Source organism: Seriola lalandi, unplaced genomic scaffold (assembly GCF_002814215.2).
Source record: "Seriola lalandi dorsalis isolate HSWRI2012SDOR001 ecotype SW California unplaced genomic scaffold, Sedor1 jcf7180002054272, whole genome shotgun sequence".
Classification (NCBI taxonomy): domain Eukaryota; kingdom Metazoa; phylum Chordata; class Actinopteri; order Carangiformes; family Carangidae; genus Seriola; species Seriola lalandi.
In genome coordinates, this window is record NW_019524825.1 from 4,049 (window position 1) to 22,998 (window position 18,950).

Consider the following 18,950-nt stretch of genomic DNA (forward strand, 5'->3'; position numbering starts at 1 on the left):
ACACACTTAAGAGTGGTATCTAACTTGTCATTGATATCTCAGCAAGAAAGCCAATGAGAATATTTCCATAATGTCTATTGCTTAAATTACTCAAAATACAAAAGTCTTTGACTTCCACTAAATGGAAATTTTCTCTTTTTAATTGTACAAATGCAGAAGATGATGTGATGTGTTGAATATGTAATCAATAATGACCTGCAGTTACCTTTCTGAGCTTTGAGGTTACTGAAGCCTTGTAAAGTAAAGCGTTTTTTAGCCACAGCAGCTCTGTCTGAGGTAGGGCTTGTCACAGCCTCATCTGAGACAGAGGAAAAACAAGGATACAGGACGTACACAAAGAAGGAAGGAAGGAAGAAGGAAAGTTAACCAAGTGTAAAGGAAGAAAATCAATATAGAAGGAGAAAGATATGTTTTATCATCAGAAGAGGGGAAGCAAAGAGGTACAGTGGTAAGTGTAGTTAGTATCATACATGTACTACAAATGCTAAAGGCAGATTTGTTAAAAGAAAAAAAGATGTGTTGCATCCGTCTCACAGGATCTCTCTTAGTCTCACCTTTTCCTGTGGGCTTTGGTGAAGAAGAGGAGTTGACATCAGGGCTGCAGGGTTCAGCTTTCTTCTCCTCTCCCTTTTTAAAGCTCTTCTGACCGGTCTTGAATGGACTGTGGGGAAACAAAAGTGGAACGTAAGAATCTTGAACAGTCTCTGCAAAGACTGGCCAAAAGACTGATTACTTAGGGTTCACTTTTAAAAAAGCCACCACAAATGAAACTCACCTGAGACTTACTGTTGCACTGGGCACAGGGGGGAACTGGAAAACCTGGTCTGGTGCCCTCTGCTGGCTGGCTTCTGAAACACAGAGGGAGAATGTAAACAAAAACAAGAATTGTACTTTCATAATCATTACAGCTAAATCATTAGTCTCACAGTTTCTGGTTAAAAATAGATATTACTGTAACCATGACCTGAAATTGGACATTAATTTGAAAAAAAAAGAAAAAGTTTAACCTCTTTCTGTACCTCTGCATGCTTCCAGCTGAGTTGTCAGAACCTTCCTGATCTCATTTACCCAAGTGGTTTTTACTTCAGTTGTTGGTGCCTGAAATAGGACAATTAAATATTAAAAAGGCTGAGTGTAAACTGTGTAACGCTTGTCACTGTTGCCAGGAGATAGACAGCCCCATTTTTAAAATACAGTACATTGTACTAAAAACATAAACCCTGTCTTTATTTTGCAGCACATTCCTGAAAAGGCTCAGTAATTTCCTAAAACCAAACATTACTAAAACAATGGTAAATTGTTGGGGATCATTTTCAGCCTCAGGATTAATAAGTGCAAGTGAGAATTTATGGCATCAGGAAATAAATGAGGGAGTGACTCAAAATAAGCAGTTGTAGTGAAGGAACATGTCACTCAATGCAACACTGTGACTGACTGTTTTGAATATGTTTTGGACAAAAATTAGTCCCTTTGGCATAGTCCAGAGGAAATAGATTTTGACTCCATAGAGAATACTTGTCATTTTGGTCATTTCATGGGATTTTTGACAATTAGAAAAAGTTTGAATATAAGCAGACTCTTAATTTTTACGTGTTAATTACCTGAACAATATAAACCTCTTCTCTTGAGTTGCACCAGATTTCAAACTTCTTGTTGTCTCCCTTTGCATTCTCAGTAATGCCCACTGCACTCATCTGTTACAAAAGATAGCCAGGTAAAAAATGTAACATTTTTTTTTAATACAAATGGATGGCTGTTCATGACACAAGTGTAGAGATGCTCACACTCAGTGACTGTTTGAAGCTGTATGAGGGAGCTTTCTCGTAGCCTTCCCCATTCTCCTCCCGCCTCTTGCAAAAGAGCAGGGCTTTCTCATGGAGGAAGAGGTGTCTCTGCATGGGCTTGAAACGGGCCAGATCCTTAACCTTGGCATGGCCTTTCTTGTGCTCCGTCCACACGCTGAATGACCCTTGCATCAGCAGCTTTCCCAGCTCACTCAGATTACCCTGAGAAAGAAAAAGATGTCTTAAGATGGAGCTGATTGACCACATACTGCATATGTTCTAAAATACTGTATAGAGGCCATCATTTTAAATATTAATACATTGTTTAAACAACTTGACCTTTAATGTATCTGTGTCTTTCCTCTGAATAATGTCTCTACACTTGGAAACCGCTACCAAGTACACATGTCCATACTGTATGTCTTGTTTTGTCTGACCAACAGTCCACAAATCAAAAGTGGTTCAGTTTCAAGTCATGCGCGACAAAGAAAAGCACCAAATTCTCAAACCTGAAAAGCTGGAACCAACAAAATGACTTAAGTTATTATTTCAATTATGAAAATGGTTGGCTGTTAATTTTCTGTTGATCATCTAATTGATGAATCGACTAATTGTTACAGCTCTAACAGATTTATTGTTGAAAACAAGATCTCTTTTATCCCAAATTCAACAATATTTGCCACAAATAATCATCACACATGAAGTGACAATGAAAAAGAAAGATCATGCCTGATACTACTCTTTTATCCCATTGGACTATTTTGGTATTGTGATTACTGGGTAAATGCTGTGTGTAGTTTTTATTGAGAACTATATAGTGTATACAATTTGATTTTGTATTCTTAGTTAATATTTAACGTGTGGCCAGTTTTGTTGTTGATTTTCTCTTTTTACTGCAACAGTTTCGCCTCTGCCTTTTTGATGATCATTTCCTTCTTTAAACGACTGAGACCATCAAGCGAGTGAGACCATCCCTGGACATCACACTTCACAGATGAGTTTGGCTTTCACACAATATCTTATTCAAAGGCTACGCTCAGCATGTCTTTGTCTTCCATTTTCTATTGGTGACGTATATCAAGCATCTGTTCTGTGATTGATGAGCCTGGATCCTGTTCAACGTCTAACCTCATATCCTGTAATGGCGATGAGGTGCATGGAGTCATTGACGGCCTTGAGGATGCCCAAGATGGAGGTCAGCGCCTCCTGCAGGTCAGCAGCTCCCTCACGGCCCTTACTGTACTTCAGCATTTCCTGTAGTTAGAAAATGTAAATAAGAACCACATGGATAAAAGAACTCAAGTCCCACAGAAAACGCAATTTAACAAACCAGTTGACTTGTCGGTAACAGACAGTAAGATACCTTCAGTAGCAGCTGATATTTGGTGATCCTCTGAACAGGCTTCAGCAGATAAGAATCTAAACCCAGTTTATGCTCCAGCTTTTTCTGACACTCCTGAGGCAACAAAACAGAAAAGAATTATGTTAAATAAAACACACAGATGGACATAAAGCTCAAGAGCAAATTATCCATCGGTCTGTTCACCTGGAAGAAGGCGCAGTCTGAGCACTGCCTCCAGAGGCTTTCAGAGCGAGGCTTATTGTGACAGTACTTCTCATAGATCTGCAGGTCTGTCATCTGAGGAAGGAAGTGCAAATGATTTGTGATCAGGAAAACCCCATCAGCAGCACTACTGTATTCACATCTGTGCTGAAAATCTCAAAATTCACTCACCCTCTGTAGAAAACACCTTCCAACCAACTCTGGGCAGTCGGTGTACAACTCCAGCTCTCTCAGAAACGTCCTGGAAACAACAAAATCATGACAGAGAAAGTATGAGGAAGAGCGAGACAAAAGATAAAGAAGAAGATTGATTGAAATGCTATTCCTGCAAAATGTCACAGTCACAGCGTAGGTATCATCAATGACAGCCAGATGGCGCTCACTCACCTCTTGTGGAAGTGGTAAATTTCAGGCATGTTGCCAAACAGAATCTCCTTTTTGTTCTGCAGAGGAGCAGGGATGAGGTGAGACACTGCTGGATTATCCATCTCAGAGGCATAACCCTGTGAGAAACCCACAATCGCAAACATGAAATTTCAGGCACAGGTATAAGACTGACAGAATATGAATCCCTCTGTGGAGTGAATAAACACCTGCAATACACAGAGCAGCTCCTCTACATAGGCTCTCTCAGTTTCCAAAAGCTCGTTCATCACGTGCCTGTAGACAGGGAGGATAGAGAGTGAGGCAGGCACAGAGGCAAAAAGAAGAGGGATCAAATAAAGGATTTGGTGGATTCAGAAAAAATAGATGCACAGCCCTATAGATAATGAGATAACTTTTCACACAGTCCATCTGCCGTGTAATTTGATTACAGATGAAAGAGCGGCAGCTGATCCCCTCACCTCCTGAGCACTGCCAGGTTCTCCTCCTCCTCTGACAGAGAAGCATGTCTGCTGTTATTGTCTCCATTCTGCAGTTGGCCTTTTCCCTGAGGGGGAAAAAAAAAAACACAACAACATAGGATCAGCATGATAAGCAACAGATAATACAAACCTAACAGAACAAGTGGACAGACAGTGCGCAGACACAAACTCACTTTCTCACAGTTGGTCCCAGAGTCCGACTCTGAGCAGTGTTTCTCCTGCTGAGCTCTGTGTGCTGTGGATGAGAAAACAGAGTCATCATTTTTAGGTTATTAAAAGCATCAGTCGTATGCAACAGTTGAAGCATTGCACATATATTTACATACGTATATATAATTACATATTGTAATTCTGAAGATCATCTGAGTGATACATTTCTTGTACAGATACAAGAAATGTTTTGGCTTTTTATTTTATTGGAAATCACCGACCCATAATAAAGTAAGTATAAATTGTGATCATTATAATGGTGCATCTGTACCAGACAATATACTGTTTATTTCTCATGTTGTCACTGTCTGTGTTTTCACACATGGATAAATAATGCTGCAAACATCTTGGGATTTTGCATTTGTTATGAAAAAAATGTTTTAAATGATATGGTTTTAGAGATTTAATAGTCTTAACATATTCATTGTTTTATATTACAAAATATAAAATAAAAGCTTTGTCCTGCTATGCATAAGCTAAAAGCAATAGCAAGAATTTTCAACCTTATATGCAAAGAATTTCATGATGAAACAGCCAGTAGAATAAAGCATTTTTCATTTCTTGTTAGAGAAATCTCTAATGTTTCTGAATTCACAAGTCGACCTACCTATTGTTCATTTACAATTTCTAGGTTATTTGTGTCTACAATGAAAATTTCTACAGTATATGCTATAAGTGAGATAACGTGAAATATATGTATAGGGTTACACATAGTGCAAATAGCAATGTGGTCATGCAAAGAATAAAGAACATAAAATCCTTCTGAAAAGACTTTACACAGTGCAGAATAAATGGCTCATGTGTGGCTGTGTGGAAACTGACCAGGTGAGCTGAGAGGGGATTTGATGAAGGCCTCTGGTCTGGGGGCTACCGGCTGCACCGGCCTGGTTTGTTTGGCTGCTAGCTTCTTCAGGCTGACCCTCCTCTTGTCAAACATCTCCTGCATAGATACCTGCTTCTGGAAAATCTTCTCCACTTGGTCCTGACACACAGGAAGTCATCAGAGCAGTGTCAGTACATCATCATATTAATATTTGATGCTTGTTTAAGTAACTAAGTGATCATTTGTTTAGTATATTAGAATCAATAAACCAGTGCCACAATCAGTGGAGACCTGATACCATACTGATGTTAGACAGATGTGCACAATAACAGTGTTCAATGGACAATGGTCATATCTATTTACAATAACTGCATCAAGTTGTTACTATCTATTTAAAAGTGACAGAGTGATGTTTAAAAAGTGCAACATACGTTTTCTTTGGTTGGTCCTCTTACCTTGAACTGCTGGTTGAGCACAGCCTCATATTCTTTCCAGATGGTGCTGAGGTCTGTCAGCTGGTTCTGGCCTGCGTTATCCAGATAACGCTCCAGCTCCTGCAGGGCTAACTCAGCCCCCTCGTGTGACTGACACTTGTCTACTGGCTGAGATGCCAGCAGGTATATGCCGTCATCAACCCATTTAGAAGCCTGGAGATGACAGAAGGTGGGGTCAGAAACAAGACAAGGAAACTCCACTAGGAGTGTCTGTGTGTTGTCTTCTCACCCTCTCCAAACATTGATGTAGCTCCATGGCTTTGAGAAGATGGTCCTTCTTGGCCCTCAGGCTGCTGCTCACGCTCTCGCTGACCGCTCTGAGCTCGCTGCATTTGGGCTGAATGGAGTCTTCAGCATAGTGCGAGTTCTGGATGAGTTCATCACCCTCACGAGACAAGGCCAAGGCTCTGTCCATCACCTCCTGTGGAGCAGTGTGGCGTGACAGTAATTACCTCTGCCAAAGGTGCTTTCACCAGTCCTCTAGCAAACTTCATCTGATTTTAACCAAATCTGCTACACATCCTGATGAGCCTGAAATCTGGAATCTCCTCTTTACATATTCTCTACATTTTTCCTATATTGGCTATGAATTTTTGTGATCATAAATTCCCAATATTTTTGAGTCCACTGTGCAATTGTGACCAAATTTTTAGGAAACTATGAACATAAACTGCTACATTTTATGGGATTTTACCCAAAGACACTGCTATTTAGAAATGAAATTTTTTTGCACTATCAATTCTTGTGCAAAGCCCTAATATTCCCAAAAAGATCACTTTCCTCTTAGTTCCTCTATGAGAATAAAGGCCATCATCAACATGCTTCACATGTATATTTTGATTCAGATCCAGATTAGAATGAAACCATTTAAAAGATTATGCAAATTATCTAAATTTAAATTTAGATGACTGTGCAGCCTTGGCAGAGCATTACACTCAGCTTTGTTAATTAAACTGCTCATTCACACCTTATTCAGGAAGCTACTATATAAACACTGTCATATGCACGGTATTATGAATATGATTGTGATGACAAAATGATATATGATGACAAATTATAACAAAATGTAAAATGGTATTACAAGCTAAATTTCTATTTATTTTCCAACCTCCTGATGACAAAAAGTCTACCTGTCAGGATTATTGGAGTGACATTAGATGATTTGTAACAGAGACACAAACAGAACTGTGCATTCAACAAACCAAAATATTATTCAGCTATTCATGCAATGGTTGGACAAAGCTTTGATTGTGAGGGGTCAGGTATTACTTACACAGACTCTCTCCTCATAGGTGGTGAGTTCACAGAAGATATGTTCAGCGTGGGCTGGGCTGATCCCAACCTCAGAGAAGGTTGCAAGTTTCTCAGACACCTGATCCAGCAGAGCCCTCACCTGCAGCAGAAACACCTCAGTCAGTTTTCAGGTTTGAACAGGGATCATGTTGACTGAGATCTAGTACGGAGGCTCACCTCTCTGTAGTTGTGCTCAAAGTGGCGCAGTTGGAGACACTGCTCCAGTTTGGTGTGATGCCTCACCCAGAACTCATCGAAAGCCCTTTCTGTCTCATCCAGCTGAGACAGCAGTCTGACAGAGGAGCAGAGAAAGAGATGGGAACAGTAAGAGACAGAGATGGAGATAGACTGTAAAAAAGCAGGCAGTTGAGTAAAGAAAAAAATGCAGTGGGGGAGAATGAATAAAGTACAAAATGCACTACAAATGCTGACTGAGGTATTTGGATATTTTTCCTGTGTTTATGTGTGTGCATGCTATGTAAAGCTAATGCCTGTTGACAAGGGAATCAGTGCCTTTAGTGCTGCTCAAAATACTGGCTGACCTCAAAGCACACTGCCTTGGCAAGTGTTACTGCAACTATACTGACGGTAGGAGATGAGACGCCACGAACAAATTACCTGCCATCAAATAACACCAAAGTCTCCTGGCTTTACTCTTTGTTAAATCAGATACACCACTGACAGTCTGTATAACAATAGTGGCACTATATTTTTAGTCCAACTAACATATTATCAAGTCACTGCAGTGTTGAAAACTGTTGACCTAAAAACACTGACTTTTCCTCATCAACAGCGAAAGAAACTCACAGCACTAATTTGTATGAAATGGAGACAAGAAAAGAACAGCCATCCTGCAGCACTACGAGCTCTTGTGGTTCTAACCTTTGCACTGTAGCTAGGTTCTCTAGTTCATCCTGGTTCATGTTGTGGTCAGGGTCTCGTACTACAGGCTCATTGATGCTCTCCAACAGCCTGCTACCCTGACCCAGAGCCACCATCAGATCCTCCTACAGACACACCGAGACAGATTGAGGATAATCCAAACAGATAAATGATGTATTGTATGTAGAAATATACAGAGAAGCAAAGCAAAGGTGTGTATGTATATGAATAGTTACCTTCATTTTTTCTTTCTTGTTGGTGTGTGTGCTGAGCAGGATGGTTGTGGCCTTGATTTCATTTGGGAGTTCAGTTTCAGCCAGCTCAGTCCCAAATGACTGCAGGATCTGTGCCGTTTTCTTTACCATCAGCGCAAAGCCTTCAATAGCCTGACGTATACAAGACACAACAGAGACTGTCTACATGCATGTTTGTGATGAGAGTCAAGAAAATGTGCAGTGCCTTCATTTTTTAGATTCAGGTGCTGCAGTATGATGCTGATGTAGTGAGACATGAGGGTATTTTTCATTGACTGAATATTTTGTTTCAGCATCTTTGGTCATTTTTCTGATTTTACCGAAGTGAAGATTTTTATGGAGGGTTTCCACCCTGAAGTAGAAACATGTTTTGTTCAATCAACTTTCATCTTGTCTATCTCTCATCTATCTTGGCCTGAGCTTCTTAAATCTGACGAAGTCTCTTTGTCTCCTGTTTATTTCATTGTTATTTGTATTTCTCACCTTTTACGTGCACTCATTTCACTGTGTGTATTATTTTATTTTTAAGGCTCCTTGTAATGACCGTGTGTATTTTGCCCATGCTAGTAATTCAGTGTAGGGTGGTGTGTACTGTACAGTGTACATACAGTGCGGTGAGAGATCCACTTCTCGTGACAGTACTCCTGTGTTCCCCCGAGTTCCTGGGTCAGCTGGGTGCGGTCGATGTAGGAGTGCAGCTCAGTTATAGAGCTCAGCATGATCACCTGAGACAGAAACACACTCTTACCTATATGTCATCTGATTATAAATAAGATCAAATGTCAATATTAATCATTGTGTGATATATATACACAATGTTTCCACAAGTGGGAGAGTGACTCCACTCACCGGCACCTTCATCTTGAACTCATCCTTGTTGAACTTGAAGAGGATGTCGGACAGTGTGCGCTGCAGGAGGGTGGTGGGCCTCAGAACCAGGACCAGCTGGAGGTTCCCTGGGAAGGAGCCCTGAAATTAGGGAGTAGATGGAGACTGTCACCGATGTAACAAAGCAGAAGGGATCCTCCTCCACTGTGAGTCAATTATACATCACACTTCAGCCAGACGTGTCCTGTTCTTTTTTGCTGACAGCCAGCACTTCCTCTATATTATTCCCTCCTTTTGTCTCTGCATCTGTCTCCCACATGAAAACTCTCACTCAAACACATTCGAACATGCACATGGAGTGTGTGGAGTACAAGCGAATAGGGAAGGTAGTGGGGGATGCGGGGGATCCTGTGGCAGGGACATTAATCTTCATGTCCCCAAGATGCCTTTGCATGAATAACAAGGCAGAAAGAACCAGCACCAGCTCATAGATATGCACAGGCATGATTACAGTCTACCCAGCTGGCATTGTTAGGATTTAAATTAACATAGTTTTGATGCATTTGTTAATACAGAATGATGCACAGGGTAAACGTTTTACTTTTTTAAAGCCCTAAGAGGCAAATTTATGATTTGTGATTTTGGGCTGTATAAATTAAATAGTCATCTCTAACAAGCATACTCAGCATAAAGCAAAGAATCACTTGGCTTTACTAGACACTTTTGGAACATCCATATGAATCCCCTTTTCCTCATTTCTCATGCTATGTATCCACCATACATTCAACTCAGCCAACAGAACAAATAAAACGCCAATTTAAATGTCCGGATTGACACCGACAGACTAAGTACTGCTGTGAAAGCACTTGGATGATGGTTGAGGGTGGACACGGATCTCCCCGCCTGAGGCAATGCAACTATTAAAGCAGCTTTAATTAGCTAATGACCTAAACCGATGCTTTGCCTGATTAGCTGTCCTCCCCAAGTGAGTTGAAGAATGCTGTTCTCAGCAAAAATAAAAATGAAGACTGTTAATAAAAAAAGGCTTAAGATCTGCACCGTTAATGGAATTATTAAATCAATTCAGTGTTAGTCCTTGCTGACCCGGTGGAAAGAGAATAATTGTGTTGAAAATGGTCACTCACCATATGGGTTTTTTTGCCTCCACTATTTTCTCTGGGGAAAAAAAAGGGAATATAAGGCCTGTAGCAGCATCGTCTGTGTCAGACCAAAACACACCTGACGTAGCAATACTAGCACCACACGGGTGGGATTATTTAGTCTTCTTTAAAGATTAAACTAAATATTCACGCTCACTGATTTGTTTTGTGTAGGAAAGAATGGATTTAGGGGTAAAGGCCCCAGACAGGGTAGAGAAGTACGAAAGTAGTGAAAGAGACTAATTCACTGCTGATTTTGATTTTTTCATGCGATTTGTTAGCAACAAAAACAATACAGAATATCTATGTATAATGTATATTGTAACCATTCAACCATGCTGCTCAGATCTGTCATTACTGGCAGTTGTGGTCACGGTCTAACATGTTCTTTGTCACTGTCAGACTGAGATGAACACGCGCGCATGCGCGCGCACACACACACACACACACACACACACACACACACACACGAAGAAGAGCCAGATAAATGAAGGAGAGGGGGGTATGCTTTAGGGACCAACACTGTAGACTTCATTAGGATCAGCCTGTAAACACACATCGTGTCTGTCATCAGATCAAACTCAGCAATGCACAGCAACGGGTAGCTTTCCATGAAACACACTGACCCACATTCACACAAGCACATGTGTACATAAGTGTGCTCATATACATAGACACAACAAGACAAAGAGATCCACTCAACAGTAGAGACGTTCTCACTCAGATCCACACACATGTACCCACCGACTAAATAACCCAAATACATCAGTGTGCTTTGAATATGATTGAATATAGACCATGAGCTAGTCTCCACTGTACACAGATAACAGCAGCTTAGAAAGTCCAGTTTCCATCATGATGTATTTAGCAGGCTGGCTGAATCACCCCAAACAGGACATTATTGCAGGGATGACTGAATGCCCCCTATTACCAGCCTGTCAGCCCGTAAAAGTCCCCCTTGTGGGATTAATAAAGCTTGATTTAATTCGAAATGAATGAGTGGGTCTCTCATGTCTCTGGAGACAGTGGGTGGTGATATTCATCTCTCATTCTCACAGACGTTTCATCTTTTCGTGTAGCCCTCTGTGTTGATTTATTATTTTTCTGCAATTAATGATACACCTGTGAGGATCTGTCCAAAACAAGTATTAAATGACTTCAACATTTTTATTCTATACAATATTTCTGAAAAATTCAAATGTTCAACAATATAAATTGACAACAATAAACATGTCTTCACTACACTGGCAGGGAATATAAGGGTGGCATTGCAATGAGTGAAGCTGGTAAAGCTGTTAAAAACTGGGTGCTAGTCAACTGTCCATTGTTTTATCCCAAAAAATATGCTAAGAGATTATATGATGGGGGTGATTCTCTCTCTCGCTCACACACACACACAAAGATATAGATACGCCGGCTCATTGTCCAAAGGAAAGGACTGAAACAGTGAGAAGGACCAGAAGGTGGAAATTAAATGATTAGTTCTGATGCTCAACAGCTAGATTCCTCTTATTCAGCAACATGGTGACATGTCACATGGTTAGATGAACCATTAAAATAGAAAATAAATGATGCACTAAATGGAAGAGAGACAACATGTAGCAAAAATATGCAGCAGCTCAACACAGTACAAAAAAAAAAAAAAAAAAGACTAAAATTTAGGAGGCTAATAGGATAGATTGTAAAATAGGCTGAGAATTAGTTGTCCATTAATTTTTCTGACTCATCTAAAGTAATTAAGTTAAAGCTTTTTTTTTTTTTTTTTTTCAAAAAATGTGTTATTAATAAATCAACTTGAAGAGATGAGTGATATTTAAATGAATGAGTGGAAAAAAAAAAAAAAGTCATCTCCTTCTGTCTTTTCTGGTATGTGACTGTTTATTTTGCCCCGTAGCTATGGAAACACATGGCACGCTGTGATGGTGATGGGACAGAGTTCAAGGGTGGTGTTGGCTCATATCAACCCCCCAAGGTGGTGGTGATGATATTAGTGGTGTAGCTGCGAAAAAGAGACAGGGATGCTCCAACACCTCTCTGTGGCCTGACAAACCTGCTCCCCCCATGGGTGAGGGTGCAAGGCCAGTGCCGCTCAAACCCTGGTCCTCTCTCTCGCATAGACGCACAGACACAAAGACACAGACACAAAGACACTTACAATGCACGCAGGAAGAAAGTGCATGGTCACATCTGCAGACACAAAGGCAAACTTACTGCAATACGGAGCAGGGTCCCCTTAACAGCCGCCCATTTGTCTTGCCGGCGATCAATGACCAGGATGAAACCCACGCCTGTCGACGACAAGCTGGAACACACAGAGGCAGCATGTTTAACACAAATGACACACTGGTCCGTTTGACCCACAGAGATAGTTCAGGGGTCAGCACCAAAGTGAACGGCAAGATGAGATCATATAAACTGACTAAACTTTAACCAAATAGCCACTTTTAAAGACAGAAAAGTAGTTAGCCCACAAAAAACATAACAGTAATGAAGAAGAGACAAAACATGAAAACATGCGGTGAAGAAGCCGGGTGCTTGTTCACAGCTCACTGTTTTGTTATGCTGCTCTTTATCTTCTTAGACAGCTGGTGCAGTCCATAAAAGGAGATGCTGTGAAGCACCTCCAGATTTCTTGGCCATCAGCCTTGAGCCCCCTGTACTCTCTCTGCGCACCCCCTTCCCCTTCCCCCTGCCGTCGCTCTGGTCCCAGAAGAGACGAGGGGGCTATACATCAACAATCACGTACAGCTCACCAGCAGAATCCCCTGTGCTTACCTGAAAACATGATGCACCTACAGCATAGGTGACACATGCGCACCTTAGCACTGTCAGTATCTTTCTTGCAGAAACATGCCAGTGATCTTCAAGTATTTACTTTCATGTCCTCCATTTTACAACTATCAACTGCACAAACAGGGTGGCAGCAGATTAAAAGGGCACTCCTTACGACAAAAAAGACAAATAAAAAACACAGGAGATGAGTAGATCCCAGCGTGTGCTGTGTTGTTTGAAGGGGGAGGGAGACGAATGCCTCAGACCATCACAGAATCCAGCCCCTGCATCCCCTGTGCGGCATCTGTAAGCTGTCCAATGAGACACTGGGAGCTGCTGGGACACAAGCCAATCACAAGATGGCTGCAGAATGATGAGCAGCTCTAGTAGCTAATCAGTGGATCCTTATAGAGGTGGGGCAGGAGCAGGCTCAAAGAGGATGGCACTATAAGCATGAGGGTTTCAGTTATTAGGAAACTACAGAATGTTTATCACTGTCTGCCTCTCTACTTTATACTCTCTCTCACTGTAACATTTATATTCATGATGGCTCTTCTCATCCTTTCTTCCTGTACTTTCCCTCCCCTTTCATCTTTTCCTATTCTCTTCCTCCATCATCCCCACCTCTCAGCTCTGCGTACAATCACCTACACAGACTCTCACAGCCACTCAGGCTTTCAAAGCACAATCTGCTTTACATCTCAGCCGCAGAGGAGGAGGGAGGGGAGTGGGACAAGTGCTTTTCTGCCTCTGAGACATTTATGGCTGCTGAGATGAGAGGGTGGTTTATGGAGAACATACAGCAGCACAGGTAAAGGAAGAACATCAGAAGAGCCTGATGAAATGGGCCTCTGCAGCTGCTACTAAACCACAATGACCCAAACTGCGTGTCAGCTGACACGACCCTATTTATTTTTTCAATAATACATGTCATGGTATATTCACATATGTTTGTTATCTGTTCTGTTTCTTATTGTTGTATTGGGGCAGAGGGTGTAAACTAGCTTTTGAGCTCACCAACATTTACTCTGCACTTTTCACAATTTGAAAATATCCTGTTCCCCTACAAATAAACAGTGTATGTGATAAGCATTTAAACTAATTCAGTACTTATACTGCATCAAAACACAGTTCAAGGAACGACTTCTAATCTTGTTTTACAAAGAATTTTGAATTTATAAAAATGTAAATGGACACATTATAATTATCATACTGTGTTGTAAACATACATCAAAATTCATAGAAATTGCCTGGTGATGTTGTGGCTGCACACGTGTGTGACGAGAGTCCTAATAATAATTGGATTGCTCAGGTCAAAGTGAGTAGGAGCACCGCAAGCTGTGAGTTGAGCTGTGAAAAAGCTCTGCCTAATGGCAATGCAGTGATGAAGGAAATTTGCTGCATGAATGCATATGCAGACATAGCAATACACACACTGCTACACCCCTCCTCCTTCTTGAGTACTGAGCATAGCAGGCAAAGTGACTGTTTGAATACAAGGGCACTGGTATATTAAATTAAAAACAGATTAGATAACCATGAGCGAAGAAAGCATTACAAATATGTGAATGCACATATGCAGAGCCAAGGAGAGATAAAATGAAATAAGGAACATCATCTGTGCAAGGACACAGTAATTAGTTCATTTACTGTGTTTGCAGATGCAAAGCCTGATGTAATTCAATTAGGATCCAGAAAATCAAACAAGACAAAAATGAATTCAATATTCAACACATCCAAACTTTAGCTGTAGTAAAAATGACATTTATGGTTGATATATAATGTGATTACAAGCATGCACGTTTGGTATGATAGAATTAACACTTGAAATCATGCATGCAATTAATATTGATCCCAATGTATTCATTTAAAAAAATAGCAACAGCTGTTCAAGGTCGTAATACACAGATGCAGCATATTTGCCCCTGGTTGAAGAATATATATATGCCCTGTCGGGGGTGTTGGTCCCTCAGGTAGCTCCAGCCATCTGTTTCTGTGTTCACAACAGCTTCTGTGGATGACCCCCCTTCAGATGACCGGTAACCTCTACACACCACAGAGGAGGTGAATTTAGACACTTAAAAATAGATGAAAATTGTATTTGCCTGTTGGCTGCTTTTCAGCTTGGATTTGGGGGGAGAAAATGATTCTCGTGGCTCAGAAGTTGAACAGTAATTCAGTGTACACATGAAAAGTTAAATCCTGATGGATATAATAAAGTCTTGGTCATGCTAAAATCGGAAGGAATAATTTAAGCAACATGAGATCAGCTAAACAGACATAAAGGCCTTTAAACACAAACACATGCACTGTGTGCTGTAATACAGATGCATGTCTGTGCAATTCAACACACACACACACACACACACACACACTCTCAACTACCTCAGAACACGCTGCACAGCTGTCTGTATGCATTATTCAGATTCAAACAGTCAGAATTGCTGCAGTTTCTATTTTTGCAAACTACTCAAGGCAAGATGAAGGAAGGGCATGACAGACAGGAGGAAGGGCTAAATCAAGAAAGTTAAAATTGTGAGGAAAAGATGAAAATGAACAGGAAAAGGGGACAGGAGATTGTTTTCTGGGGGGATATTTTGAGGAAAGGGTGGTCTTCTATCTTCTCCCCTCCCCCCTTGTGTCATCTGGTCTACCCATGTGTACAAAGACAATCTGCAGAAGACTGATAAAGACCCTGGATTATGACTTGGCCATCTTATTAATAATACAGAAATCACAACCTTTTACAGATATCTGTGCAAGGAACAGGCCGTCTCATCCACTGAGCAAAGCCTCTGCACGTCTTTATGAAGTGAAGCTGTGTTTAAGTATCCACTGCCACCTACAGGCAGACTTCATACACAACGGTATATTCACAAACTGTAGTTTTTATCCATATACTTCATACTATCCTTCCTTCATCCACACATTTTCAATTCGCTTGACTTGCATGTCTTTGGACTGTGGAAGAAAACCCAAGATGATGCAACACCACACAGAAAAACCTCAGTCATGTTTAAACTCGTAGCCGCTCCATCTTCCTCATAAGACTGTAGCATCAAGAGAGATTAAACAAGTTGTTGGTGACACCAGGAGAGTTTATAGTGTGAAAAAAGCAAGTGATGTTTAACAAAGAGGGGTATGAAATAAGATGAGGAGAAAGTGATGTGTGGATATAAGCAGCAATCTCAGATTTGTGTGTTTGCATATGAAAATCAGCTCAGTGAGGGACTTTACCTGGGAACACTAGTCAAATAGGTCAGCACGTTGTGAAACTCTCTGTCGGTGATCTCTCCAAATGCAGGGAACTCTGGGAACACAATGATAGGGCTGCCATTGTCTCCTCTCCCCCCTAGAGAATGAACAAAAAAAAGAGAAACACCGATACTGATACTTTCCACATGAATATATAGGACTTATGCAAGAATGCTTTGTGCGTATCGCCTTGGGTATAATCAATGCAAAGACAAAACCATTGAAACTCATCATAGCTTCCATTGTTTCTGGGCTGCTGTCAAGAGCTTTGTCAATCAATCTGACAAGGTCTTTTGATATTTTACAGTAAACAAAAGAGAGCAGTGACTAAGAAGAAACTGTGGCCACATGGGGGCACTGATGTTAAAGCTGTGGAGGCTGTGGAGGAAAAAAAAATCAGTATCCCATCATAACAAATTAGTCTCGTCCACTTACATCTACAAACAAGCAAAGATATGCTGGTGATCTGACATGAATTAATTCCTTACCACAGTGCAGACAGACTGCTTAGTCCTAAATACAGGGATTTAGAAAAAGAAATGTTTGCTAGACGCTTGATCACTATGGGATGTAAATCTTCACCACATCCCCTCTTATGCTCCATGGATTAAAAGTGTTTTCAGCTATAGTATTACATTATAAAAAATCAGATACACGTTGATGGAGATCTGTGAATACTATTTATTTATTAATTTTTAAATGTGGGGTTCCCTGCAGATCCATCTAATTTTACTTTGTCACTGTTCCTGACTCTTCCTGTGGTGCTTATTTAGAGAACTGAGGGATATTCCTGTTATTCCTTCCCCTTTGGTTTGTCTAAGGCCTGTACAAGAAATCAGTTTGAACCCTCTTGTTCTCTTCTTTACTCCTCTTCTGTCACATTTGTAACATTATTAATGCAAAATGTTACACATTTACTAGCCTTGCATTACACGCCTAAAAAAAAAATTAAGCATAAAGTAAGACTAAGGCTCCAAGTGTTGACAGTTGAGTGTTAAATTAATCATTATCTTACCCCCTTATTGCCTCATGTTACTACAAAATTCACCTTAAAACCCTGGTTTCAAATCTTAAGCAACTCTCTTTAATGTATTACTAAATATGCAACAATCAAAGACAGCATTTAGAAACTGTTCTGAATAATTAATTATAAGGAGTTTAACAATTAAGAATACAGCAAATCTGCTTCCTCAGGACTGTGTGGGTACGGTTTTTAAGTAAACACGTGCAACGAGATTTTGATGTTAAATCCTGATTGGCACACAGAAATATGTGACATAGCCTTTCTCCAACTGAACTCCAGGCACTTAAAACCAGTGAGAAGAGCACAGAGAAAAACAGAATAATACAAAAATATAGAGCAGAAAGCTCTTATGTGAAATAACCAAAACTGGCACAAGGTTGTGTTCCTGTAGGACCCCATCACTTATATTAAGAAGCCAACTGAGAAAAATGTTTTGAGGGCTTATCTCATCTCGCACACACACACACACGCACTCCTTGTGTGGAACAGCTGCTCTGTCAGCGCATGTGACTGGAATATCAATCTGTCTGCCTTTTCTTCTCTCATTGCTATAGCAACAGCAAGTGCATGGTCATGGTTTCAACGTCTGCTTAGATCTTTGTCTGCAAAATGGTTCCCGACTCTGCTGCAGCCACAAGGTCGACTGTCACACACACAGCTTTTTTTTTTTTTTTTTTCTTAAGTAATGTAGTAATGAATATAATAATAGGTGCCACAGATATCCAGCAATCTCTGCAACAGAAGGCTCAAATATTGTGGGGACGAAAACATGATGTTTATCATGACCTGGACATTTAGAAGCAGTGAGTGAAATGCAGATCAGGCAACAGTAGCAAATAACGCAGTAAGTATCTGGAGCAAAACCTGTCAGCCAGTGAAGAGGAAAAGGAGGGAAGTGACATTTGAATAGCAAATCATGAGTGCCAGGAAAAACTGTTTCCGTGAACAATGCAAATATCAAGTGGAATAGTTAATATGTAATGATTATTGAAATGGCAGAGATGAGGAAGAGGATAGTTGGTAGATTGATGAAGAAAGAAATGGACAGCACATGGGTTGCACTCAACTCAAGAGAAAATGGAAACACATGCTGATACAGACAGAGCAAGAGGAGTGTCACCTGAAAGGAAGGCAAACTGCCTCTTGAGGTCAGGGGTGATGTCAGCAGCTCGGAGAGGACTGCTGTCCAGCTGCATGATTTCATCTGGAAAAACAGAGAGAAGTGCCAACATTAGTGACACATCAGAGCTGACGATGTATTTCATGGCATGAAGCCTGAGACCAACTTCTCAGCTCTGTTTCATTATCAAGTTTGTTTATAATATGGCACAATAATTAGCATTTTCACACATAACCATGTTCTTCAGGTGATGTAAAGTGGTCCATTGTCATATATATACTATGCACAGGCAGAAATAAAATGTAACAAATTTTCACAGAAATTTTACTCTGGAAGTAGCATTTCAGTGGTGATCACAGCTCTCTAACCCCCATGGACTCCCTCCATGTGGATTAAAATAATCAGATTTAAGATCCATTGCCCCAGTAGGAAATGGAGATTGTAGTTATACCAGGGCTCAAACTGGTGGTTGAACAGCAGACACCGATAGGGTAAGGGGGGGCTCAGAGGGGGGCATTAAGAGTCTAGCCAGTGACTTTTTGGCCAGCTGACACACTGCATACCTTTATTTATTTATTTATTTATTTATTTATTTATTTATTTATTTATATATTTATTTAT

General features: G+C 40.5%; 1 protein-coding gene across 1 annotated transcript in view; it reads right to left on the minus strand.

Moving 5' to 3' along the window:
- Positions 1-205: 205 nt before the first annotated feature.
- Positions 206-18,950, minus strand: part of LOC111654361 (guanine nucleotide exchange factor DBS-like) — a gene marked incomplete at its 3' end in the record, with an annotated part of 24,790 nt that continues 6,045 nt past the window's right edge. Inside the window, exons 2-27 of the mRNA XM_087173698.1 lie at positions 18,330-18,413; positions 16,168-16,282; positions 12,370-12,460; positions 9,020-9,139; positions 8,779-8,895; positions 8,153-8,302; positions 7,917-8,041; positions 7,212-7,326; positions 7,015-7,134; positions 5,971-6,162; positions 5,703-5,894; positions 5,247-5,406; positions 4,388-4,449; positions 4,194-4,279; positions 3,942-4,008; positions 3,736-3,851; positions 3,520-3,589; positions 3,331-3,423; positions 3,148-3,240; positions 2,913-3,038; positions 1,785-2,006; positions 1,602-1,694; positions 1,020-1,098; positions 776-848; positions 555-661; positions 206-298 (exon numbers count right to left, since the gene is read on the minus strand). Of these exons, the coding sequence (XP_087029824.1) occupies positions 206-298; positions 555-661; positions 776-848; positions 1,020-1,098; positions 1,602-1,694; positions 1,785-2,006; positions 2,913-3,038; positions 3,148-3,240; positions 3,331-3,423; positions 3,520-3,589; positions 3,736-3,851; positions 3,942-4,008; positions 4,194-4,279; positions 4,388-4,449; positions 5,247-5,406; positions 5,703-5,894; positions 5,971-6,162; positions 7,015-7,134; positions 7,212-7,326; positions 7,917-8,041; positions 8,153-8,302; positions 8,779-8,895; positions 9,020-9,139; positions 12,370-12,460; positions 16,168-16,282; positions 18,330-18,413 (2,961 nt within the window). The remainder of the gene's footprint in view (positions 299-554; positions 662-775; positions 849-1,019; positions 1,099-1,601; positions 1,695-1,784; positions 2,007-2,912; positions 3,039-3,147; positions 3,241-3,330; positions 3,424-3,519; positions 3,590-3,735; positions 3,852-3,941; positions 4,009-4,193; positions 4,280-4,387; positions 4,450-5,246; positions 5,407-5,702; positions 5,895-5,970; positions 6,163-7,014; positions 7,135-7,211; positions 7,327-7,916; positions 8,042-8,152; positions 8,303-8,778; positions 8,896-9,019; positions 9,140-12,369; positions 12,461-16,167; positions 16,283-18,329; positions 18,414-18,950) is intronic.